The following is a 25,203-nucleotide window of genomic DNA, read 5'->3' as shown; positions in this document are numbered from 1 at the left end:
AATCTCCCCAAGCCTTTTCTAGAAAGAAACTCAGTTATTCTATATGCTTTTTGGCAATATGACTAAAAATATTTTAATGTCTATATTTATCATGGTGATTAAAGTACATCAGATGCAGTCATGTGATGTTAATTTTAACAAAAATTATCATATGCTTACATTATTTACAAGTACTTTAGTTAGGCTACCCACACTTTGGGTCAAATCAGTAAATTCTTAAACAATGTTGGTTTATTTAAGATGAATTTTGTCATTAAGTTTCATGGGTTGCCAGGGCCTTTTGTGAGTGTATGGGAGTTTAAAAGAATGCAGATTTCTGATTTCATCAGTGTGAGGAATTCCCAGTAAGGAAATTTCCTACCATGATATATAGATCAGTAACTAATTTGTAATTTATAGTCTTCCAGTGACTATCGAGGGTATAGGGTGCTTAAGTGATGATACATTGTATGGGTCAAAGGCAGGACAAAGGCCTTTTTAACTTTGAGGACTGCCCTTTATCTAAAAGGTTATGCTGTTGGGGCTATATTTGAATATTTTTCAAATATTTCCAATGGCTACTTAATTTTTCTTAAGTAAGGCACTGAATTTAATCTATGAAGTATAATTTGTTCAACGGCCTTGATACTTCCTTGCTAGAAAGCATTCATTCAACATTTAGAGAATATGGAAAAATGTTTTGTCAGTCTTGGAATAAATTATGACATTCATAATTTTATGATACTCAACAGGCAGTAGGAAACATGTGTATATATATATATACAAACTTTTGATAATTTTAATGTTTCTAGAAAATATGGACTGTAGTTACTTGTTTTATATTCTGGAAATTACATTTCATTTCAGATAAATTCTAATTTAGATTTTGAATATAATATTCACATTATTCTCAAAGCTTAAAAGAATCTATAGCTAAGTTCTTGACTATAAAATAAATACACTAAAGAGGAATATTAAATTATTAGAAAAATGAAGTTTACACACAGCCAAGAACTTTTATTAAAATACAGTAGGTAGCCGTGATTTACACACACACACACACACACACACACACACACACACACACACACACACACACACACACATCTTTCTCCCTATCCTGAATCACTAATTTATTAACTTTATACCTTTTTTTTTTTTAACTTTATACCTTCAAAAGTAGGGGACTGAAGATGGAGGGTTATAGATATCATGCACAATGTTCTTGAAAAATCTCAGCAAAGAAAGAAGGTACATAGAATCATGGATCAGACAGAGGTGAGAAATCATTCTATACCAGTTACATAATAGATTTAACTTTTTATCTTATAAAGTCTCATAATTTAAAAAATAAAACTTTTTTGACTTAACATAAGCGATAATTTAAATGCTAATGGTTTTTTATTGAAAATTAAAAAACATTCATTTACAGACTATAGGAAAGCAAACTATTATCCACAATACTGTTACTCTCCTTTCCACATCACCAAAAAATACCAGGAATGCCTATATTATCAAAAATACTAAAGCTCATTAAAACCTTATATTATAGAGCAAGAGATGAGTATTTTAAAGGAAATAAAATATTCCAAAGACGAGCATGTTATTCTATGACTTTTTACCAGTTAAGTGATGTGAATTTTCTACTTAAGAAAATCACGCCCCTTTTCAATTTAATCACAATGAAATGTCCTCAGGTAGGAGTTCTAAATGTTCAGAATGTTTTGAAATACATATAATAAATTACATAGGATAATAAAAGAAATCCATTAATTGGATTAACTGGAAAAGTTGCAAATGTGTATCCCTGTATGTGTATGCATATATGCACATACATGTGCATATGAGTATACACATATACACATTTCACAAACCAAGTTAAGAAGCCTTGTCTTAAGGAAAGGCTAAATCAAATAGCATACATACCCACACCCACAATGCTTCTGAAGACTTGTTTCTTTAAATTGGTGTGTAATTGATAAGCCATAATAATGACAGGCTTCTATACAATCATAATTGTCAAAGATGAGAAAAATCACAATTACCAGAAGTGGGTGACTTGCAACGTTCCTCTGGCACTACAGAACCTTCATTGATATCACAGAGACCTGCTGAAAAATACAAATATAATACAAATATTATATATACACATACAAGTTACACTATTTTCTAAAATAATTTAGTTTTTAGCTTTTTCCTGTTTTTAGTTGATAGGCAAATTAGTAGATTGTGACTATGCTGATGCTACTGTTCTTGCATTAATGGTTTATTTACAAACGATTCTGAATACATAAAAAATAACAGGATATCACATTTTGGTTTGTAAAAGCATAATGTATCATTTTATCAGGCTTAAGAAATAGTTGAAGAAGCAGCATGGCACAGGGTGATAGCAACATGGGTTCTGAATTAAGGCAAAATGGTTTCAAGTCTCACCACTGACCCATTAGCTGTGTGACCCTGGGTAAGGCGTCTAATGTCTGAGTGCCACTAACAACTCTCAAAAGACTATCAATTGCATAACAGCTGATAATTTGAATTGGTAGTGATACAACTTTTTCAGTCAGGAGCTTTCTACATAGATGAAGTCCACATGTATAGACAGCTATATTAATAATAATATTTGACTGTGATATATGAAGAACCCTGTAATAAGACAAATTTGATGATTATTTAACTTCATCTGAAAGACTACATTTTATTTAAAAAACTTCTTTAAAGAGAGTATGACATCTATACTATTATTAACTTTCTCAGAATGGAAAATCAACTATTTGCAATAAATTTGCTTTTTTGAAGACTAAAGTGTTTCAATTATAATCTGAAAATTGTTTCTTTGAAATATAATTCAGAAATACTTTATTTATTTTTATTTTTTTAGTAATATTTACTTTAAATGTTAGTGTAAAAGATTTCATTTTGGTCAAAATGATTAAATTTTATAATTTTGTTAGACCACTACAATAATAATAGTATAAAACTCAAAAATGCTTCTTCCTAGATAGTTGAATTACACACGTATATTAATCAAAGTCTTTTGTTTTACAACCAAAGTAGATTTCAAAAAACACTTTTAAAGATAAGATTCATTCTATGAACCTGCAGTTCTTCAAAGTAAGGTTTAAACTGAGCTGTTGGGCAGCTAGGTGGCGCAGTGGACAGAGCACTGGCCCTGGATTCAGGAGGACCTGAGTTCAAATCTGACCTCAGACACTTAACAATTACCAGCTGTGTGACCCTAGGCAAATCACCTAACCCCAATTGCCTCACCAAGGGGGAAAAAAAAAAGTGAGCTGTTGAAAAAATGACATGCCTTAGAAGTGATAAAACCATATTAGTGACAAATGAACACTATGTAAGCTTTAAAGGAATATGTAAATATATATTTGTTGTTAGTTTGCAATAATACTTTACTTCTAGTAAAATTTATTTGTTGAATTTTCAAGTATATTATGAAGTTTGTATTTGTACTATATTGATCATCTGAAGTTTATGAAAGATAACAAGCTTTTATATATAATGATAATGATTATGACAACATATTCTTGACTTAGTATTCTCTTCTGTTCTCTTCATCTCAAAACCCTTTGGGGGCAGCTAGATGGCGCAGTGGATAAAGCACTGGCCCTGGATTCAGGAGGACCTGAGTTCAAATCCAGATTCAGACATTTGATACTTACTAGCCCTGTGACCCTGGGCAAGTCACTTAACCCTCATTGCCCTGCAAAATAACTTCTCCCTATCTACTGGTTCCCTCCTCTACTACCTTCAAGCATGTCAAAGTCTTCAAAAGAAAAAGAAACTAATGAGAAAGGAAGAGACAAGAGAAGAAAGGAGCAAGGAAGGGAAGGAGGAAAAAAAGGAAGTAAAGAAGGAAGCCTTCATTAGTACTCTATCAAGCTATCATGCTAATCTACTCTTTTTCATATTTCCAATTTCTATACAGACCTCTCTATGCCCCCTGCCTCCACTTCCTCTCATCTTACTAACTTCTAAAACCTTTGCAATCTAGCTTTCGATGTCATTACTAGATAGACCAATGGTCTTTACAAAAATTATGAATCATCTCTATTTTTCTGGGTGTTTAATTTTAATAGATTTTTTGTTGATATCTTTTCCTTTTATAATACTAAGATTGTTCTATAGTTTTTCATTTCTAATTTTACGTATTTCTTACCTAATTTTCCAGGTTTTCTATTTTATGCTGATTTTGGAGTTGATTATTGTTTTTCTAATTTCTACGGTGCACATTTAGTTCACAAATCTTTTCCATTTTGTTGATGTGTGTTTTAGGAACTTAATTTTTCCTCTTTAGACTAGATGCATCTCAGAAATCTTGACATTTTGTTTGGTAATTATTATTACCTTTAACATATTTATTATTCCTATGATTTTTTCCTCACTCATTATGTAGGATTGTATTATTAGGTTGCCATTTAAGACCATGTCTTTTGCTCATGTTTCATTAATTGATTACTATGTTTCTTGTGCTATGGTTTGTAACAGATGTGTTTAATATAATTTCTTTTTTTTATAATTAATTGTGTTTTCTCTGAACCCTAATACATGGTCAATTTTTGTACAAGTGCCATGTGTTGGTGAGTAATATGTATATTATATAGCACTCCCATCAGAAGACTCCATGAGTCTTTTTATCCTAACATTTATAGTAATTTGTTCCATTCTATAGTTTCTCTTTTGTCTGAACTTTGGAATTGATTGTGTGACATGACATGGGAGACACTGGCACAGGACTGCCCAGCATCAAGTGCCCTAATCAAAGAAGGGTTTGTGCTCTATAAACAAAGCAGAAATGAAGTAGCTCAAAAGAAACATGAGGTACGCAAATTCAGATAATCAAGCCCAAATGTTCACATGGACTATTTGTGCCTGACATGTGACAGAGTATTCTAAGCTCATAATGGTCTGATCAGCTACAACCTGACACCCTGTAACTTGACTCTAATATAGTGATGTCATTTTGGTCCTCTTTGAGAACAAAGGTCAACAATCCAAACCTCCTGTCCCCAATCTTTGTTACAATTGTCCAACTTGGAAAGATGTTAAAATCTCCTATTATTGTTACTTTTTCATGAGTGAATTTTTCCTTTCTGAATTTAGATGCTATATCATTTAGAACATAAAAGTTTAGAATTATTAGTTTGTTTTCTGTGGTTCCTTTAAGCATAAAACAATTTATCTCTTTATTTTTGTGATTTTTTTTTTTTGGTTTTTACTTTGATAGCACAACTCTGATGCCTCCTTCTATTTTATTTAGCTGATGAACAGTAAATTTTTTCCAGACACTCATTTTTATATTATATGTCTTTACTTTTTAGATGTTTCCTGTAAACATCAGTTTATTGGGTTTTGTTTTCTTATTCAATCTATCATTCTCCTTTGTCTTAATGTATTATTTAATCTAGGGGTAGTTATTATTTAATCTATTTATATTTAAAGTTATGAATTGCATTTGTTATTTATTCCATTTGTCTAGTATTTTTTTCAGGGAGGGGAAGAATTTCTTTTTGGTCTTGCTTCCTCTCTTATGTCAGAACTTTGGCCCTAGAAGTAGTTCTGATAAATCTACTTTGAGGTAACCTTATTTCTACAAACTGTTTCCTCTCCCATACCCACTGATACACCCTAATTTTTGTCAACCTTTTTCCTACTTTTGGGCTTTCTCTTAACTTACTGATTTCCTCTTCCCTTTAAATTAATTATCTAATTCTCTTTTTTCCCTTTTCATTTAAGTGGCTAAATCAAAAATTCCTTCCTCCTTTTACCCCCTCCAACTTCTTCAGTTTGTTTGTTTTTCCTAAGAATGATATCTTTACCCTCTTCTCATCACTAATTCTCTTTCCTGTCCATCTATTCTAAACTTTTCCTCTTGATTCATGATCTGTATACCTCTATTCATTATTGAGTATTTATATTCTCTGTGGAATTAAAGCTTTTAAGATGCCATGCTTACATTTCTTCTTCTAAAAAATTTGTTAGTTTTTTCAACTCTTGTGCATTTTTTTCCTCTTAGAAGTATCAATTATCATTAAGGCTACCCCAGGCAGAAGGAGGTGAAGTGTCACCTCCCAACTTCAATACCTTCTTCCTCTCCCTCATGCAACTGGTGACCAATGATCTTTTAATTGCCAAATCTGATTATTTTTTTCAAGACATGCTTTTTTGACATATCTTTCTGCATATGAACCTGTTAATCAACCCCTCTTCTTGGATACTCTGTCTTCTCTGAGATTTTATGATACTCTTTTTTAGTTCTCCTCCTACATGTTTAACCTCATCTTCTCAATATCGTTTGCTGGTTCATCATCCAGATAATTTCCCCTAACTATGGATGTTCCTCAAGGCTCTGACTCAGACCTCTTACTTTCTTCTCTTTTCTACTCAATTCTCATAGGTTTAATTATCATTTCTGTGTCACTGACTTCCAGATCTATATATCAAGCCCAAGAGTTTCAGCTTGACATCAACATTGTTCAATTATTTTCCCCCAAACCCTTTCCTTTTCCAAATCACCTCATTTCTGTTCTCCCAGGCCCCCAGGTTTGCAACCTTCATGTTATACCCAAGCCTTTATCCTCAGCCCACTTATCTAATCCAATGCCTAACTTGACATTTCCACCTTCATAACATCTCTTGCATCTGACTCCATTTCTCTACTAATATAACTACCACCTTAGTTGAGGTGCACTTTATCCCTCACTTAAGTTATTGTAACAGCTTTCTAAATGGTTTTACTGCCTCAAGTTTCTTCCATTTTTGTTCATCCCTTCTAACGCTGCCAAGGTAATTTTCCACAAGCATAACTTTGACCACATCTTTTTTTTTCCTCAAATGTGTTCCTGTTGCCTATGGAATCAAACATAAGCTCCTCTCTTTAGATTTTAAAGACCTTTACAAACTTGTCCCAATTAATTTTTTCAACATCATTCCATATTACTCCCTCACTGTGCAATCTAGTCAAACTGGACTTTTCTCTTTTCCTTGTACAGAAAAGCTCTACATCTGGAGATATACACTGGTCATTTAACATGCCTAGATTAGACTTCCCCCTCACCTCCTCCTCCTAAAATCCTCCTCTTCCTTCAAGATAAAACCTTGGTATCATGTTCTGTTGGAAAGCTTTTCCTTAGCTCTTCAAATGCTAGAACACTCTCTCTCAAATTACCTAGTACTGATTTGTATTAGGTCTCTTTATATTTATTCTGTATATATGCCCTTATCTTGCCCATCAAAACGTAAGGGATTGCTTCACTTATTATACTTGTATCCCTAGTACCTATTGCAATACCTTTTACATAGTAGGCATTTAATATATGGTAATCAATTGACTAATATGCTGGGTATAATCCAAACTAATACCAGATAACAGAAAATAAAATTTCCAAAAGGTTCAGAGAAAGTAAAGGTAAGGATTCTATAGCTTAAGAGGATATTAAAGAATTCAGAAAGAATAGAAGTCCCTTAAGAATAAAATTTTGGGGCAGCTAGGTGGCACAGTGGATAAAGCACCGGCCCTGGATTCATGAAGACCTGAGTTCAAATCCCGCCTCAGACACTTAACACTTACTAGCTTTGTGACCCTGGGCAAGTCACTTAACCCCCACTGTCCCAGGGAGAGTGGGGAGAATAAAATTTTGACAACTTTGATATAAATATTAGCAATTAAAAAGAGAAGTGTCAAAAGAGAGAATTGTGACTGCATATGTATTCATCACAGTTCTGATTTTCAAAAGACAAATACAGGATAGATATGCTAGGGAAGATAACTGGGGATGATTACAAAAATATAGAAGCATGCTACAAAAGAATATATTTCAAGAACAACCTGACTGGCAATGAATTCTAAAGACTACCAAAAGGGTTTTGGTTTGCTTTGGTTTGCTTTTTAAAGATTTTATTCGGTTAAAAGGGGAGAATTCCAAGAGTCAAGATGGTAGATTAAGGAGAAAATCACCTGAATTCTCCCAAATTCACCTCCAACGACTATAAAATAACACCTTTAAACAAATTCTGGAAAGGCAGAACCAACAAAAAGATGGGAAGAAACAATTTTCCAGCCCAAGATGACTTGGAAAGATAGTAGGAATGGTCTGTCTCACTCAGGTAAAAGGGTAATGCAATTCAGGGCAGCCAGTGATCTGGCAAGCCAGCAGCAAGCCTCACCTCAGCAAGCCAGGAGGCGGCCCTAAGCCCCAACACAGGCCAGTGAAAGGAAGCCCCTTGGCCCTGGTACAGCACCAAGTGATCAACCTCACCCTACCAACTCCCATGGGTACAGGCACAGCACCAGACAAATGGCCATACCTTCCCCTTCCCCTCCACAGCCCTGGCACACTACCAGGTCCCCTCCTGAAGGCCCCAACACAGCACCAGATGAATGGCCAGGGCCTCCATGACCCCAGAGCAGCACCAGGCAAATGGCTAGGACACCTGTAGCCATGATGCAACACCAGGTCCCCCACCCCCCACCCCATCCCTGCAGATCCTAGCACAAGCATCAGACAAGCCATCTGGGCTCCTGCAACCCTGGTGTAACACTAAGATAGCAGTCAGGGCCTGCAATCTCTGGCATAAACTCAGGACAGTACCCCTTCCAACCTAGGAGCAGAGCTCAACTTTAAAAGTAACGTGACAGGGGCAGCTAGGTGGCACAGTGGATAAAACACTGGCCCTGGATACAGGAGAACCTCAGTTCAAAGCTGGCCTCAGACACTTGACATTTACTAGCTGTGTGACCCTGGGCAAGTCACTTAACCCTCATTCTCACCCCCCCCCAAATAAATAAATACTAAAATAAAATAAAAATAAGATTAGGCTGGAAAAAATGAGCAAACAAACAAAAAAAAAGAACCTGAGGATAGAAAGTTATTATGGTGACAGGGAAGAACAAAATACAAACTCAGAAGTGGACAACAATATTAAAATGCCTACATTCAAAGCTTCAAAGAAAAATGAGAACTGGTCTCAGAACCAAAAAGAACTCATGGAAAAGCCCAAAAAGGACTTTAAAATCAAATAAGAAAGGTAGAAGAAAAACTGGGAAAAGAATTGAGAATGATGTAAGAGAATCATGAGAAAAATAGTCAACAGCTTGATAAAGGATGCACAACAAATGGAAAAAGATGTACAAAATTTTATTGAATAAACCCCTTTTAAAAATTAGAATTGGCCAAGTGGAAAATGAGGTTAAAAAGTTAGTTGAAGAAAATGTCACCTTGAAAATTAGAATTGGACAACTGGAAGCTAATGAGTCTTTTTTTTTTTTTGTGGGGCAATTAGGGTTAAGTGTCTTGCCCAGGGTCACACAGCTAGTAAGTGTCAAGTGTCTGAGGCCGGATTTGAACTCAGGTACTCCTGAATCTAGGGCCAGTGCTTTATATACTGCGCCACCTAGCTGCCCCCAGCTATTGACTCTTTGAAGCATCAAGAATCAATCAAAAAAATCAGAAGAATGAAAAAAATCCTTTGGAAGAACAACTCCCTTCAAAAATAGATTCAGGAGAGATAATTTAAGAATTACTTGACTATCTGAAAGCCATAATCAAAAAAAGGACCTGGACATCACACTTCAAAAAATTATATGATATCCCAGAACCAATGGGTAAAATAGACATTGAAAAAATGCACCAATCATCTCTTGAAAGAGATCCCAAGGGGCAGCTAGGTGGCACAGTGGATAAAGCACTAGCCCTGGATTCAGGAGGACCTGAGTTCAAATTTGACCTCAGACACTTGACTAGCTGTGTGACCCTGGGCAAGTTTCTTAACCCTCATTGCCCTGGGGGGAAAGAAAGAAAGAGATCCCAAAATGAAAACTCCCAGGAACATTATAGCCAAATTCCAGAACTCCCAAGTGAAGGAGAAACTAGTCCAAGTAGCCAGAAAGAAACAATTCAAATATCATGAAGACACAGTAAGGATTACACAGGATTTAGCAGATTCTACATTAAAGGACTGGAGGGCATGGAATATGGTATTCTGGAAAGCAAAGGAGCTAGGACTAAAATGAAGAATCATATACCCAGGGAAACTGAGAAAAATTGTAGAGGGAAAAAAATGAGCATTCCATAAAATAAAGGACTTTCGAGCTTCTTGCCAAAAAAAAAAACCAGAGCTAAACAAAAAAATTGATCTTTGAACTCAAGACTCAAGAGAAGCATAAAAAGGCAAAAAGGAAAGAGAAAACATAAGGGATTCAATAAGGCTAAACTATTTACATCCCTACATAGGAAAATGATACTTGTAAATCTTAATAACTGTATCACTATTAATGCAGTTAGAAGGAGTATACATAGACAGAGTGTGTGAGATGATATAAAAAATTAAGTGATAAAAAAGAGGATTACACTGGAAAGGGAGAGGTAAAATGAGGTAAATTATCTCTCAAGAAGAGGTACAAAAGACCCATTACAGTGGAAAGGAAGATGGGAAGGAGAGGGCAATAGCAATGCTTGAACCTTATTCTCATTGAAATTGACTCAGAATGAGAAAAGCATTCACAATCAGTTGGGTATAGAATTACCCTATAGGGCAGTAGGAGGCAGAGGGACTAGAAAAGAGGGGAAGGACTGGGAGAAGGAAGGGCAGATTGGGGGAGGTGGTGGTCAGAAGCAAAATGCTGGTGAGGAGGGAAAAGGTGAAAGAAGAGAGATAAGGGGGGCAGCTAGGTGGCGCAGTGGATAGAGCACTGGCCCTGGATTCAGGAGTACCCGAGTTCAAATCCAGCCTCAGACACTTGACACCTACTAGCTGTGTGACCCTGGGCAAGTCACTTAACCCCCATTGCCCCACAAAAACAAAAACAAAAACAAAAAGGAGAGAGATAAAGATAAATAGGAGGAAAAACAGTATGGAGGGAAATACCCAGTTAGTAATCATAACTATGAATGTGAATGGGATGAACTCACCCATACAACAGAAGCAGATAAAAGAGTTGATTAAAAACTAGAATTCTACTATATGTTGTTTACAAAAAATACACTTAAAGCAGAGAGACATATGTATAAGAAAGGTAAAGGACTAGAGAGTAATCTATTAGGCTTCAGCTGAAGTAAAAAAAAAAAAAAAGCAGGGGTAACATTCATGATCTGAGACAAAGCAAAAACAAAAATAGATCTAAGTAAAAGAGACAAGGAAGGAAACTACATCTTGCTAAAAGGTACCATTGACAATGAAGTAACATCAACATTACACATATATAGACCAAGTGGTACAGCATCCTAATTCTTAAAGGAAAAGGTAGGTGAAATTGATGAATATTTACAAAAATATAAATTTCCCAGATTAACAGAAGGGGAAACACAGTACTTATATAACCTCTTCTTAGAAAAAGAAATTGAATAAACCATCAATGAACTCCCTAAGAAAAAATCACCAGTAACAGATGGGTTCACAAGTGAATTGTACCAAACATTTAAAGAATAAATTCCAATATTATACAAAGTATTTGGAAAAATAGGCAAAGAAGGACTTCTACTGAATTCCTTAAAACAGAGAAATAAAACTAAACCTATTTTCCTAATGAATATTGATACAAAAATTTAAATAAAAATTACCAAGGAGATTACAGCAATATATCACAAGGATTATGCACTATGACCAAGTGGAATTTATGGCAGGAATGTAGGGCTGATTCAATATTAGGAAAACTCTCAGCATAATTAACCATTTTAATAACAAAACTAACCAAAATCATATGATTATTTCAACAGATGCAGAAAAAGCATTTGACAACATATAGCACCCATTCCTATTAAAAAACACTAAAGTGCACAGGAGCTTTCCTTAAAATGTTAAGTAGTATCTATCCAAACCCATCAGCAAGCATTATCTATAATGGGAAGGTAAGCTGGAAGCCTTCCCAATAATATCAGGGGTGAACCAAGAGGTGAATGCACATTATCATCACAATAATTCAATACAGTACTAGAAATGTTAGCTATAGCAGTAAAAGAATAAAAAGAAATTGAAGGAATTGGAATAGGCAATAAGAAAACAAAACTGTTACTCTTTTCAGATGATATGATGTCATTTATACTTAGAGAACCTTAGAGAATCAACTAAAAAACTAGTTGAAACAATTGCAACATTAGCAAAGTTGATGGTTAAGAAAAAACCCATGTAAGTCATCAGCATTTGTATATATTATAAACAAAACACAGCAGAAAGAGGAAAAATAAATTTCATTTAAAATAACCATTCACAGTATGAACTATCTGGAAATCTACCAGCCAAGACATATCCAGGAATTATATGAATACAATTATAAACCGCTTTTCTCACTAAGACAGATATGAACAGTTGGAAACATATTAATTTCTCATAGGTAGGCTGAGTCAATATGGCAATAATGACAATTCTATCTAAATTAATTTATGCAGTGCCACATCAAGCTACCAAAAAATCAATTTAGAAAGCTAGAAAAAAATAGTAACAAAATACATCTGGAAGAACAATAGGTCAGGAATATTAAGGGAATCAATGAAAAAAAGAGTGAAGGAAGGCAGCCTAGCAGTACTAGATCTTAAATTATACAAGGCAGTAATTATTAAAACAATCTGGTACTGGATAAAAAATAAAAGTGGTAGATCAGCGGAATAGATTAGATTCACAGTATATAAAAAGTAAATGACCACAGTAAATCTAGTATTTGATAAACTCAAAAAGCCAAATTGTGGGGGCAAAAACTCAATATTTGAAAAAAATGCTTGGAAAATTGGAAAGAGGTTTAGCAAGAAATCCAGGCATAAAACATCTCATACCATATACCAAAATAAGTCAAATTGAGCAGATGATTTATATGTAAAAGTTGATATAAGCAAATTAAGGCTCATAGAAAAATTTACCTGTTAGATCTATGGATATATAAAAGTTATAAGTCAAAAAAGAGAGAGAGGATCATGGGAAGTAAAATAGATAATTTTAATTACATCAAATTAAAAGATTTTTGCACAAGGAAAACTAATGTAACCAAAATTAGACGGAAAAAAGAAAACTTGGGGGAGGTAGAGTCTTACAGCAATAAAGAACTCATTTCTCAAATCTATAGGGAATTGGACCCAATTCATAAAAATAAAAGCTATTCTCCAATTGATAATTGGTCAAAGGATATGAACAGGCAGTTGTCAGAAGAAAATTCAAAGTTACAAATAGTCATATGAAAATTGTTTTAAATTACTATTGATTAGAGAAATGCAAATTAAAACAACTCTAAGGTACCACACCTCACACATATCAGATTGGCTAACATGAGAGAAAAGGAAAATCACAAATGCTGGATGAGATGTGGAGAAATAGGCACACTAATGCGCTGTTGGTGGAGTTGTGAACTAGTCTAACCATTCCCAAAAAGGCAATCCAACTGTGCATATCCTTAGATCCACCAATACCACTAATAAGTGTGCATCCCAAAGAGATTAAAGAAAAGGGAAAAGGACCTTTATGTACAAAAATATTTATAATAGTTCTTTTTGTGGTGGCAAAGAATTGAAACTGAAGGGATGTCCATCAATTGGGGAATGGCTGGACGAGTTATAGTATAGAATTGTGATAGAATACTATTTTGTTATAAAAAATGAGTAGGATGGCTTCAGAAAAATCTGGGAAGATTTATATGAACTGATGCAAAGTGAAGTAAGTACAAACTGGAGAACAACGTACATAGTTATAGCAATATTGTAATCATATTCAACTGTGAAAGACATAGCTATTCTGATCAATACAATGATCCAAGACAATTCCAAAGGAATCATGATGAAAAATGTTATTCACTTCCAGGGAGAGAACTGATGAAGTCTGAATACAGTTTGAAGCATAATTTTCTACTTTATTGGGGGGGGGGAGTGTTATGGTGAACATGGAAATGTGTTGCATTACTTCACATGTATATTGCTAGACTTCTCAGTCAGTGAGGGATGGGCTAGAGGGAAAAAATTTTGAACTGAAAATTTTAAAAAATTAATGTTTAAAAAAAAAGTAAGTTAAAAAAGATACCTCTTTGGAACATAGTATAGGTATAATATTCCCATATAACTGTGTGATAAATTTAAGTCATTAAAATAATTTTAGGGGGCAGAGCCAAGATGGCAGAAGAAAGGCTGTGACTCTGCCCCCTCCCAAGAAACCCATCGACGCACTCCAAAAAATAATGCCATAAGACAACTCCTGGAACAGCATAACCCCCATAAAAACAGAGTGAGACTATTTTCCAGTCAAAAAATAGCTTAATTAGGCAACTGGGATCACCTGCTGAGAGAAATAATAGAGGAGTGCAGTGCACAGAGCAGGACCAGCCTCCAGAAGGCGGCAGCTCCAGAGCCTTGGAATCTTCATCTGCTTCTTCTGAAGATCAGCTCATGGACCACTGAGGGGATCCAGCGGTTGGGGGAATAGCTGCAGTTTCTGCTGGAACTGGGGCGGGGCATCCATGTTCTGAACCAGCAAAGCAAACTTGAGGGACAGCCAACCAGTGGGGGAGGGGCACAGGCACACCAAGCTTCCAACCACAGAGAATCAGATTTCAATCAGACAGCTGTTTTCAGGTCAAAGAGAAAGTGGGTCATGGTTATTCACAGGCCAGGCAGGCTGAGAAAAAGCCTAATCACCCAGTGGTCCAAGCTGTAGCTCAGAACAGTCTGTCCTGGAAGCAGCACTACCCATTAAGGAGTTAAAAGCCAAGAAAGAGACAGTCCCAATGAGTAGGCAGAGAAAACAGCAGACCATTAAAAGCTTCTTTGGGGGAAATGTAGACCAGAATACACCCTCAAAAGAAGATAATAATAAAGTTAAAGCTCCTGCATCCAAAGCTTACAAGAAAAATATTAATTGGTCTCACGCCATGGAAGCAATCAAAAAGGACTTTGAAGAGAAAGTAAGAGAGATAGAGAGAAGATTTAGAGAGGTAGAGAAAAAAATGGAAAGAGAAATGAGAGCAATGCAGGAAAGTCATGAGAAAAAAGTCAACAGCTTTGAAAAGCCAAATGGAAAAGGAGATACAAAAGCTCTCTGAAGAAAATTATTGCCTAAGAATTAGGATTGAACAAATGGAAGCTAGTGACTTTATGAGAAACCAAGATACAATAAAGCAAATCCAAACAAATAAAAAAAAAATAGAGGGCAATATGAAATATCTCCTTGGAAAAACAGCTGACCTGGAAAATAGATCCAGGAGAGATCATTTGAAAATCATTAGACTTCCTGAAAACCATGAAAATAAGAATTTAGACATCATCTTCAAAGAAATTGTCAGGTAAAATTGCCCAGATAATCTAGAAGTGAAAGGTAAAACAGAAATAGAAAGAATCTACCAATTACCTCCTAAAAGAGATCCCAAAAGGAAAACTTCCAGAAATAAAATTCCAGTGATCCCAGATCAAGGAGAAAATATTGCAAACAGCTAGAAAAAAAGGAATTCAAATACTGTGGAGCTACAGTAAGGATAACACAAGATCTAGCAGCTGCTACATTAAAGGACTGGAGGGCATGGAATATGATATTCCGGGGGGCAAAGCAACTGGGACTACAACAAAAAATCACATACCCAGCAAAACTGAATATAATCTTTCAGGAGAAAAAATGGGACTTTAATGCAAAAGAGGACTTTCAGGCATTCGTGATGACAAGACCTGAACTTAATAGAAAACTTGACTTTCAAATACAAGACCCTAGAAAAGCATAAAAAGGTAAAGAGGAAAAAGAAATCATGAACATTAAAATGTTAAACTCTATACATTCCTACAAAGGAAGATAACACTTCTAACTCATAAGAACTTTCTCAGTATTAGGGTAGCTGAAAGGAATATACTTAGAGGGCATAGGAATGAACTGAATATGAAGGGATGATATCTGTAAAGCATTTATTTTTTGTTTATCTTTGTTTTTTGAGGGGCAGGCAGGGTGGGGTGGCTTATGTCTGCGGCTGGATTTGGGCCCGGGGCCTCCTGGGTCCAGGGTTGGTGCTTTGTCCACTGTGTCACCTAGCTGACCCATGATGACATCTTTAAAATAAAGTTAAGGGGTAAGAGGAATGCACTGGAAGAAAGGGAAAGGGAGAGGTGGAAGGGTGTAAAGTAGCTCACATAAAAGAAACAAGAAAAAATTTATGGAGTAGAGGGAAAGGTGGGGAAGCAGCAGGGGAGTGAGTGACCCTTACTTTCATCAGAATTGGCTCAAAGAGGGAATAACATAAACACTCAAGTGGGTATAGTAATATATTTTGCCCTAAGGGAAAGTGGAAGGGGAAGGAGATAAGGAGGTTGGAGGTGGGGGAGAGGTGAAGGAAGGAATGGCAGATTGAGGGAGGGGCAGTAAAAAGCAAAACACTTTCCAGGAGGGAGAGGGTGAAAGATGATAGAAAGTAGAGTAAATATCAAGGGGAGGGAATAGGATGGAGGGTAATACGGTTAGCAATAGTAACTGAAAGATATGATGAGCAGGATATTAGTTCGTATGAAAAATTCGAACAATCAACAGAGGAAGAACTGATGGTATTTGAATACAGATTAAAGTATAATTTTATTTGTTAGTTCCTCTTTCTAAAGGTATTTTGTCTATTTTCTTTCACAACTTGACTAATGTGAAGATGTTTTGCATAACTGCACATGTATGACTCATATTGAATTTCTTGATTGCATAGGGAGGGTTGAGGAGGGAGGGAGGAAGAAAATTTATAACACAAAGTTTTAAAAAAATCAATGTGAAAAAATTTGGCTTTTTTTCTTTTCTTACATGTAACTTGGGGAAAATTCTAAATAAAAATTAAAATAAATTAAAAAAAATAATTTTAAAGGCTACATAGTATAAAAAGCTAATTATAAATGAACAATGACCCAAAGTGATGTCATACATTCTAAGACATTTCAATGATGAGATGACATTTTTTTTTTTTTTTTGCGGGGCCGTGGGGGTTAAGTGACTTGCCCACGGTCACACAGCTAGTAAGTGTAAAGTGTCTGAGGCCGGATTTGAACTCAGGTACTTCTGAATCCAGGACCGGTGCTTTTTCCACTGCACCACCTAGCTGCCCCCAGATGATTTTCTTAAATAAGTGAAATGAAGCTTTTTCACAGAATCAAAATGTGAAGAAATGCCCCATAAGCAAGAAGCCACTATCAGTATACCTTCGTAAAGCAATGAAAAAATTAAAATGATACAGTTAGGATAAAACACTTCATTGAATGTTACTGTGCAGTTATAAAATGAAAAATAAATTGCTTTCAAGTACAACCAAAAAAAAAACCCAAAAGATAGCTCAGAAATATAAATTCAACCACCAGTATTCCTATAATTCTCTCTTTCCTTCTTATCTCCCTAATTGAAATTTGTTTGCTGGTTTGGTTTGGTATTTGGTTTTGAGTACAATGTATTAAACAACTGAGAAGAATTACAATACTTTAGGTTAGCTAATATTAGCAGGAGCGTGTACATGCACACGTACACAATGCACATACACACACACACAAAAGGAATGATGTTGAATATAAATTCAACAGTGACTTATTTTGCTAAGTATTTTCAATATATAGTGTGACTAAAGAACTGATATTTTTGGAGTTAGAATACTATACAATTGCTATACCTAAGCACAATTAAGAACTTTATGAAGATGATTCCTAGTCATGTGGGGTTACAATTTATTTAATAGTAGCTGAAAACACCAAATTCAAACACCAAATATACTTCGACTTGTGAACATATTTACAAGGTGATACTTCTATCTTATCTTTCATAATCATCCTATCACCAAATATTCACAGATATTAGTTGGTGGGTCTATAGCTCTCTTTTCTTATCTCCACATTTTTTCTTTCTTTATGGTTCAACTTGGATGCCACCTCTTCTGTGAAGCAATCTCTGATCCTCCCAGCTGTTAATGCTTTCTCACTCTTCAAATTGCATTTACTTCTCTGTGTATACATTATGTTCCCCAGCAAAACGTAAGCTCCTTATTAAATGCTTGCTAAATTGAAATAATTATCTGTCATGTTTGAAAGAATAGCAAACAAAAAGTGGCAGTAAGTTAATTGTTTTTAAATTTTGTTTTTTATTGGGTTTTTTTGGCAGGGCAATGAGGGTGCCCAGGGTCACAGAGCTAGTAAGTGTCAAGTGTCTGAGGCCAGATTTGAACTCAGGTCCTCCTGAATCCAGGGCTAATGCTTTATCCACTGCACCACCTAGCTGCCCCAAGGTAATTGTTTTTAAAAAGTCTTCATAGTGTATTAGGAAAATTCATAATTGTGGTCATGATCATTAAATCAGGGGTTCTCAACATAGGGTCTGCCAACTTTGAAAAAATTACTCTGACAACTGTATTTCAATATAATTAGTTTCCTTTGTAATTCTATATATTTTATGCATTTAAAAATGTGACTGAGAAAGTGGATATAGGCTCTACCAGATTCCCAAAGTAGTTTGTGACACACAAAAAATTAAGAACCCTTGATTTATATGAAGAATGAAGACTGTGAAGTTATACAGAGGATTTTAGCCAAAAAAAATTTATATGTAAACAAATAATTAAAAAACTAAAAACAGACCTAACAAATAATGAGATAAAGACCTGGAAGTTTTTATAAAGAGATTTTTTTTTAACTTAGCAGAATAACTTGTATTTATTTCACAGAAATAATGAATATATAGGTTTAGAAAAGGTCTTGAATTTCTGCACCATTTTTGCTCTTACCTCCTGATGGTTGTCGAGATTTGCGTGGCGATCGGGGTTCTCGTCGATAAGGATCATTAGAACCATATAATTCAATGGTGCCAAGGTTGAGAAGCACTGCTTTCTGGAGATAATCAACCATTGCAATACCATTACAATTGCCAAAAACTACTCTGGGAATAGAGAAATAAAAAAGATTATGTTTCTAAAGAAAAAAATTTAAAATGAATAAAATTCCATTTTAACATTTGTGATTGGGAGATAAAGATATACATTTAGCACTTTCTTTTCAATATTATGGTACAAAAATGAATAACATGTTCATGGAGTTATGCTTTGATGTGTCCTATATTAAACCTAATTAAATAATATAATAGAAAAGTAGAATGACATATTTGAAAGAGTGAGGCATTTGGAGTCAGGAAGATATGAATTCAAATCCTGCCTCAGATGCCTACTAGATGTGAAACTACAGGAAAGTCACCTACCCTCTCTGATTCTAAGGCAGCTTTCTATGTCTATTACAGAGAAGTTGTGTTTTCACACTAAACAAGTCAAAGAATTCTTGAAATACTGTGTGTAATATACTATTTCCATATTTATATGTTTAGAAGTTCATTGGTGGTTCCAAAAATAATTACAGCTAAGTCCTAATTAGTGTGAATAATGAATCCTGGTTACATTTTTTGAATTAGCAGAGCATCTTTCCATTGTATTGGAACCAATGACCATATTTTACACAATTATAATTTTGAACAGTGTGAATTTTAATATATGCAACTACTTAATGAGATTCATTATTTGCGTTAATCAGAACCTGTCTCTCTATATATATGTACATATCTTTAAACATACTATTATATATATATGCATGCATTAAGTATATGCATGCATTAAGTATATGCATGGCATCCAACTATAACATTGTATTTGAGGTTCATGCTATAAACTGTTATAAATTAGGTCATGCTATATAGAAAATAAGAAGATCCTTTCTAAGAACTAAAATTAGAATAAAATGTCAAGAGAAATACTCTTTGGGGAAGATAAAATAATATTACAATTTTACTCTAAATGTTACATTGCTTTATCAGTCAACTACTTTTATGTCAGTGTAGTGTTATCAGAGATTATTCACTATAGAATGTAATGCACATAAAAAAATGTAGATCTTATAACAGTATCAATTTACAATTTAGAAAAAGAGAAGAGAGATTAAAGCCATATTATGAAGAGATTGGTAATAAACCCAATTTTTATACTTACATGCCATAGGAAGAGTTAACAGCAAGGCTAGTTATCTGTTGTGGTGGTTCTCCACCTACCCACACCAGTTGAATAACTAGCTCTGTCTGATAGCCTGGAGACTGCTTAAGAGGAGAATTTTTAACCCTGAAACAAATCAAAATGTGTTACTTTATTTCCTTTCTTCTTTTAATTACTCATTCTGAAGCTATAAGTAAAAACATAATATTGATTGATTCAACAACTTTATTGTTGAGAAAATATATTTTGAAGGCATTGTGCAAAATAAGCAAAAATTATAAGGATAATATTTCCCTTTAGAAGTTTTTAACAAAGGAATATAACACAAATATCCTTATTTTAAGACCATATATAAGGGCTTGATTAGTGACAAAAATCATAAAGGTTATAGGCCTACAGCAGAAGGGAAGTTATTGAGTCCAATCTGACTAGATATAAGATTAATAAACTCCATAAGAATAAGGCATTTCCAGATTACTTCTATTACATCAAATACTTGGAACAGAAATTCCTTCTATAATTCCTGAGAAATGTTATCTGTTTTCTGCTTGAAGGTATTCAGTAATGGGTAAGGAAATTCCAACTTTGAACAATGAATTATTAGGGCATTTTTCCTTATACCAAACTGGATGCCTATTTTTTGCAGCTCTTTCCCATTGATATTAGTTCTGCCATCTGAGATCAAAGAATAGAAATACCTTTTACAAAAGAAAATTCTACTTCTGGTTTTCAAGAACAAGGAATAGAAATACTTGTTCAGATGGCAAAGGACTTAAGAAGTAGATTTGGAAGACTTGAGTGTGGAGTGAAAAAAAATGGGAAGGGGTATTTGGGAGGACTTGAGGAACTGAATGACTATTGAATGAGGTGAACAAATAGAAGGCAGTTGTTAAGACAAAGCAGGTATAAGGTAAACGAAAAAAGGGAAAGAAAGCCAAATGTGCCTGTCAGGATGTAATAAAGTGCTAACATCATCAGCATTGTATGCCAGTTCCATGATAGCAGGCTTGCATAGGTTCTGGATAATAGATAATTCTCTACTGCTTTCCCAGTCACCAGTGGAATGAAGGAGGGCTGTGTGCTTGCTCCCATGCTTTTTTAGCATGATGTTTTCAGCAATGTTGTCAGATGCTCCTTTTTTTCATCCTTGTTGAAGGCAATGTCAGCTATCATGCCAATGGTAAAATTGAACTTGAAAAGACTAAAGTGGATGGGGAATTTGTGACTTTTTGTTCACAGATGATTGTGTACTCAAATGCAACCTCTGAGGCTGAGATACAACAAAGTATGGATCTATTCTCTGCCACTTGTGCTAATTTTGACAATCAATACCAAGAAAAGACAGGTGCTCCACCAGTTAGCACTATATCATTCATATGTGGAACCACTGGTTACAGCAAATAGAGACATTTTCAGTGCTGTGGGTAAGTTCGCTTGTCATGGCAGTATGCTTTTCAGGAATATACTCATAGATGATGAGGTTGACACATGAGTTTCCAGGGCTAGCTCAGTGTTTGGGAGGCTGAAGAAAGTGTGGGAGGGAAGAGGTATTAGGCTACCTACTAAACTGAAAGTCTATAGCAAAGCTTCTTAAACTATAGGTCAATTTGGCAACACTAAAAAGTTATGTAAACCTATTTTATATATGTATATTCCCAGGGTCACATAGAAATTTCTAAGCAAAAAGTGGTCACAAATGGAAAAAGTTTAAGAAGCCCTGCTCTACAGAACCATTGTGATGATCTCACTATTGTATACCTGTGAATATTGGACAGTATTTGGCAGGAAATTTAAACTCTTCCATTTGAATTGTCTTAGGAAGAGTTTGAAGATTACCTGGCAAGATAAGGTACCAGACACTGAGGACCCTTCCCAAGCATAACTGAAAGCATTCCAACTCTAAATCAGAGAGTGCAATTCTGATGGGTTGGCCAAGTTGTTCAAATGCACATTTACCTAGAAGACTTTCACAGAGAACTCACACAAAGGTCAGAAGAAGTAATACAAGGACATTCTAAATTCCTAAAAAGTTGAACTAATTTACAATTCTATTAAATATCTTACCTTCTCTACTCTCTCTCAAACATTCTTTAACTGTCTTTGTATATTTTGATGCATATAAGGTGATATTCATAAAGTTGTTTTAAGTTTCATCTTTTATTACTAGTGATTTCATTTTTCTTTTTTTTTTCCCTAGGACAATGGGGGTTAAGTGACTTGCCCAGGGTCACACAGCTAGGAAGTGTAAAATGTCTGGGGCCGTATTTGAACTCAGGTACTACTGAATTCAGGGCCGGTGCTTTATCCACTGCGCCACCTAGCCGCTCCCGTGATTTCATTTTTATATGGTTATCGAGAGTCTGAAGTTCTTCCTCTGAAAAACCATTCATTTGCTTTGATCAATAATGACTGTATCTTGGGGTCTTGGTACAATAGATTTGAGTCAATTCTCAACTGCCTATTTTGGATGTAGTTCCTTTATTAGAACATCTGATGCAAACCTTCCCCCCCCCCCACACCCCACAGCCTACAATTCATTATTTTTCTTCTTATAGCCCCATTGATTTTGTCTGGAGTCTGGAGATGAAATGTCTTGAACAAGGAACAACAAAGAGACCAGTGTCACTGGATCAAAACCTATGTGGGGGTGAGTAAGGTGAAAGAAGACTAGAAAGATAAGAGGCCTGGTAATAAAGGTCTTCGAATGCCAAGCAGAAGACTTCATATTTGATCCTGATGACTGAAGTTTATTGAATAGCCTTTACACAGGCTGTACCCAAAGTCAGAAAGATACTCTGTCCTCACCTCCACTTCTTAAAATTCACAATTTCTGGGGCAGCTAGGTGGCGCAGTGGATATAGCACTGGCCCTGGAGTCAGGAGGACCCGAGTTCAAATCCGGCCTCAGATACTTGACACTAGCTGTGTGACCCTGGGCAAATCACTTAACCCCAATTGCCTCACAAAAAAAAAAAAGAAAGAAAGAAAAAAGAAAAAAAGAAAATTCACAATTTCTTCAAAGCTCTACTTGGATTTCACATCTTATATGAGACCTTTTCTCATTCCTGTTTCCTCTACCCCGCCCCCTCCACCTCCCTGAGAAACTAGAACCTGAATTTACTACCTGAAATTACTTAGAATCTACCTGAAATAAATTAGAAATTTATGAACATGTTTACTCCTAAAGAATATAAACTATTTGAGGGCAGGGACTATTCCAAATTTTGTCTGCAACTCTAGTACCTAAAATAGTGCTTGGCATATAGATGCTCATTAAACTTTAATGACTGACTGACTGATATGAAAACTACATATCATAGTTAAGAGACACCATAACTTAAGAGTTTATGTTTGAAAGGCTCTCTGACAAAGGAAGAGGTTTTTTCCAGGCAAAAGGAGCATTTAAAAATACTTCCCAATAGGAAAAAGCAGAAAAACAAAGAAAATGCCAAAAAAGAGTTGGAAGGAACATACTGTAAACATATAGAAGTCAATTATTAGTTTCTTTAAATACACCAAAGGCAAAATGCCAGTTAGCAGTGCACAAATGGTCATTTAGGGTAAAAGGGAGATAACAAAGGACTAAAATAATTATTTGCCTCTCTCTTTAATGAGAAAAACTTTAGGTAGAGTACTAGTTCAAATGGTCTTTAAAGAAGATAGGTCAAATTAAAAGAATATACCTAAGGCAATAAGGGACCAGTAGATATTTTAATCCATATTTAAAGAATTATAGACCCTGAGCTACTACTTATGCCCTGAGAAAAGGATAAATCTCCCAAATACACTGGTTTGGTCAAAGAGGGTAACAAAACGAACCATTAAGAAGTTAAAACAAAACAAAACAAAATATTGGTACTAAGCTCAGATACATCTGCCCTTTGGATACTGTATGTTTCTGTTTATAATTCCTCAAAAGAGATAATGAAACTGGGAAATATTTCTGAATACAAACTCAAAAGATGTATTACAGAAAGAAAAAATAGAGAATATGAAAAATATTCAATTTTAAGGACAACATTATAAATAGCTTGAAAAAGACATATATACATATACAGATGATATATATATCGTGTAATGCATTAAGGGGAATTGCAGAGCTTTGGGAAGAAGTCTTTCATGGTTAATACCCTACCAAAGAATATCCGTCTGTATTACTGTCAGAACGCTGTGTGGGTCAAACTCAAGAAGGACAACTTTGTTTCTTATTCTACCTCAGAACCACTATAATATCATTTTACCAGACTTCATGTTATATCCAGTACGTAACAGGAAACACTGGTAAAAGTACGTAGCCCCTCAAGATTTCTAAGCACTTAAAACTTACTTCAAACATGGGACATTGTCACGAAGTCCATCAGATGAACTGCTGCTAGTTGATGGATGAGACTGGGGAGGAATAGGTTGAGGATTGGAACCTCCCACAGGTGTTGGCAATGGTGGAACTTGTTCAAGCTCAGGTGAGTCCAAATCATTTATCTCATATAACAATCGAATTTCAAGCATCTATAGCAAAATATAAAAAATAAAAAACAATTAATGAATTCTGCATACTGCTTACTTTGTTTTTATTGATATATTTATTTTATATCACTCTTCCCTCCCCTACCTAGAAATGTATCCTTTTATTACAAATAAAAAAAGGAGAAAAAAAATTCAGTAAAACTAAAGAAAATGCCAACCAAGCCTGATATTGCATGTGATATTGTATGCCTATCGATCCCAACCTCTGCAAAGAAGGGGGAAAGCATTTTCTCATCTCTTCTTCAAGAATAAATGTGGTCACTATATTTATAGTATTCTATTTTGTAGATTATTTTGTTATTTCCACTTAATTGCTGAACTTACTGTGTATAGTTTTACAGTTTATGCTTACTTCACTTTGCATTAATTCATATAAGTCTTTCTGTGGTTCTCTGTATTTTTTCAGATTTATAATGTCTTACAGTGTAATCATATTTCATTACATTCAAGTATCACAATTTGGTGATTTCCCATTCAATGGATATTTATTTCCAGGGCAATAAAAAGTATTGCTATAAATATTTGGAGGTGTGTGATGTATATTTGTATACATATGTGTATTTATAGCAAAAATGTCAGTACATTTGGAAACAAACGACATTCACATTGATCAAAGAATAGCCAACCTGTGTGGTATATAAATTTAATGGAGTATTGTTACACTGTAAGAAATTATAAAACAAAAGAATATGGGAGAACCATGAAAAGACGTGAATTTTGTCAATGTATATAAATATATAGAGAGACATATGGTTA

The 25,203-nt window shown here is 34.9% G+C and overlaps 1 protein-coding gene across 4 annotated transcripts in view; it reads right to left on the bottom strand.

Moving 5' to 3' along the window:
* Positions 1 to 25,203, bottom strand: part of STXBP5 (syntaxin binding protein 5) — a 196,271-nt gene that overhangs the window by 52,388 nt on the left and 118,680 nt on the right. For 2 of the 4 annotated variants that reach the window (XM_043999574.1, XM_043999576.1), the window contains exons 16-19: positions 24,251 to 24,429; positions 19,925 to 20,050; positions 18,680 to 18,831; positions 2,025 to 2,090 (exon numbers count right to left, since the gene is read on the bottom strand). In XM_043999574.1, the coding sequence (XP_043855509.1) occupies positions 2,025 to 2,090; positions 18,680 to 18,831; positions 19,925 to 20,050; positions 24,251 to 24,429 (523 nt within the window). The remainder of the gene's footprint in view (positions 1 to 2,024; positions 2,091 to 18,679; positions 18,832 to 19,924; positions 20,051 to 24,250; positions 24,430 to 25,203) is intronic. The other 2 variants (XM_043999575.1, XM_043999577.1) reach the window with 1 other exon arrangement.

Source organism: Dromiciops gliroides, chromosome 4 (genome assembly GCF_019393635.1).
Source record: "Dromiciops gliroides isolate mDroGli1 chromosome 4, mDroGli1.pri, whole genome shotgun sequence".
NCBI classification, from domain to species: domain Eukaryota; kingdom Metazoa; phylum Chordata; class Mammalia; order Microbiotheria; family Microbiotheriidae; genus Dromiciops; species Dromiciops gliroides.
This window is presented reverse-complemented; position numbering and strand designations above follow the sequence as displayed.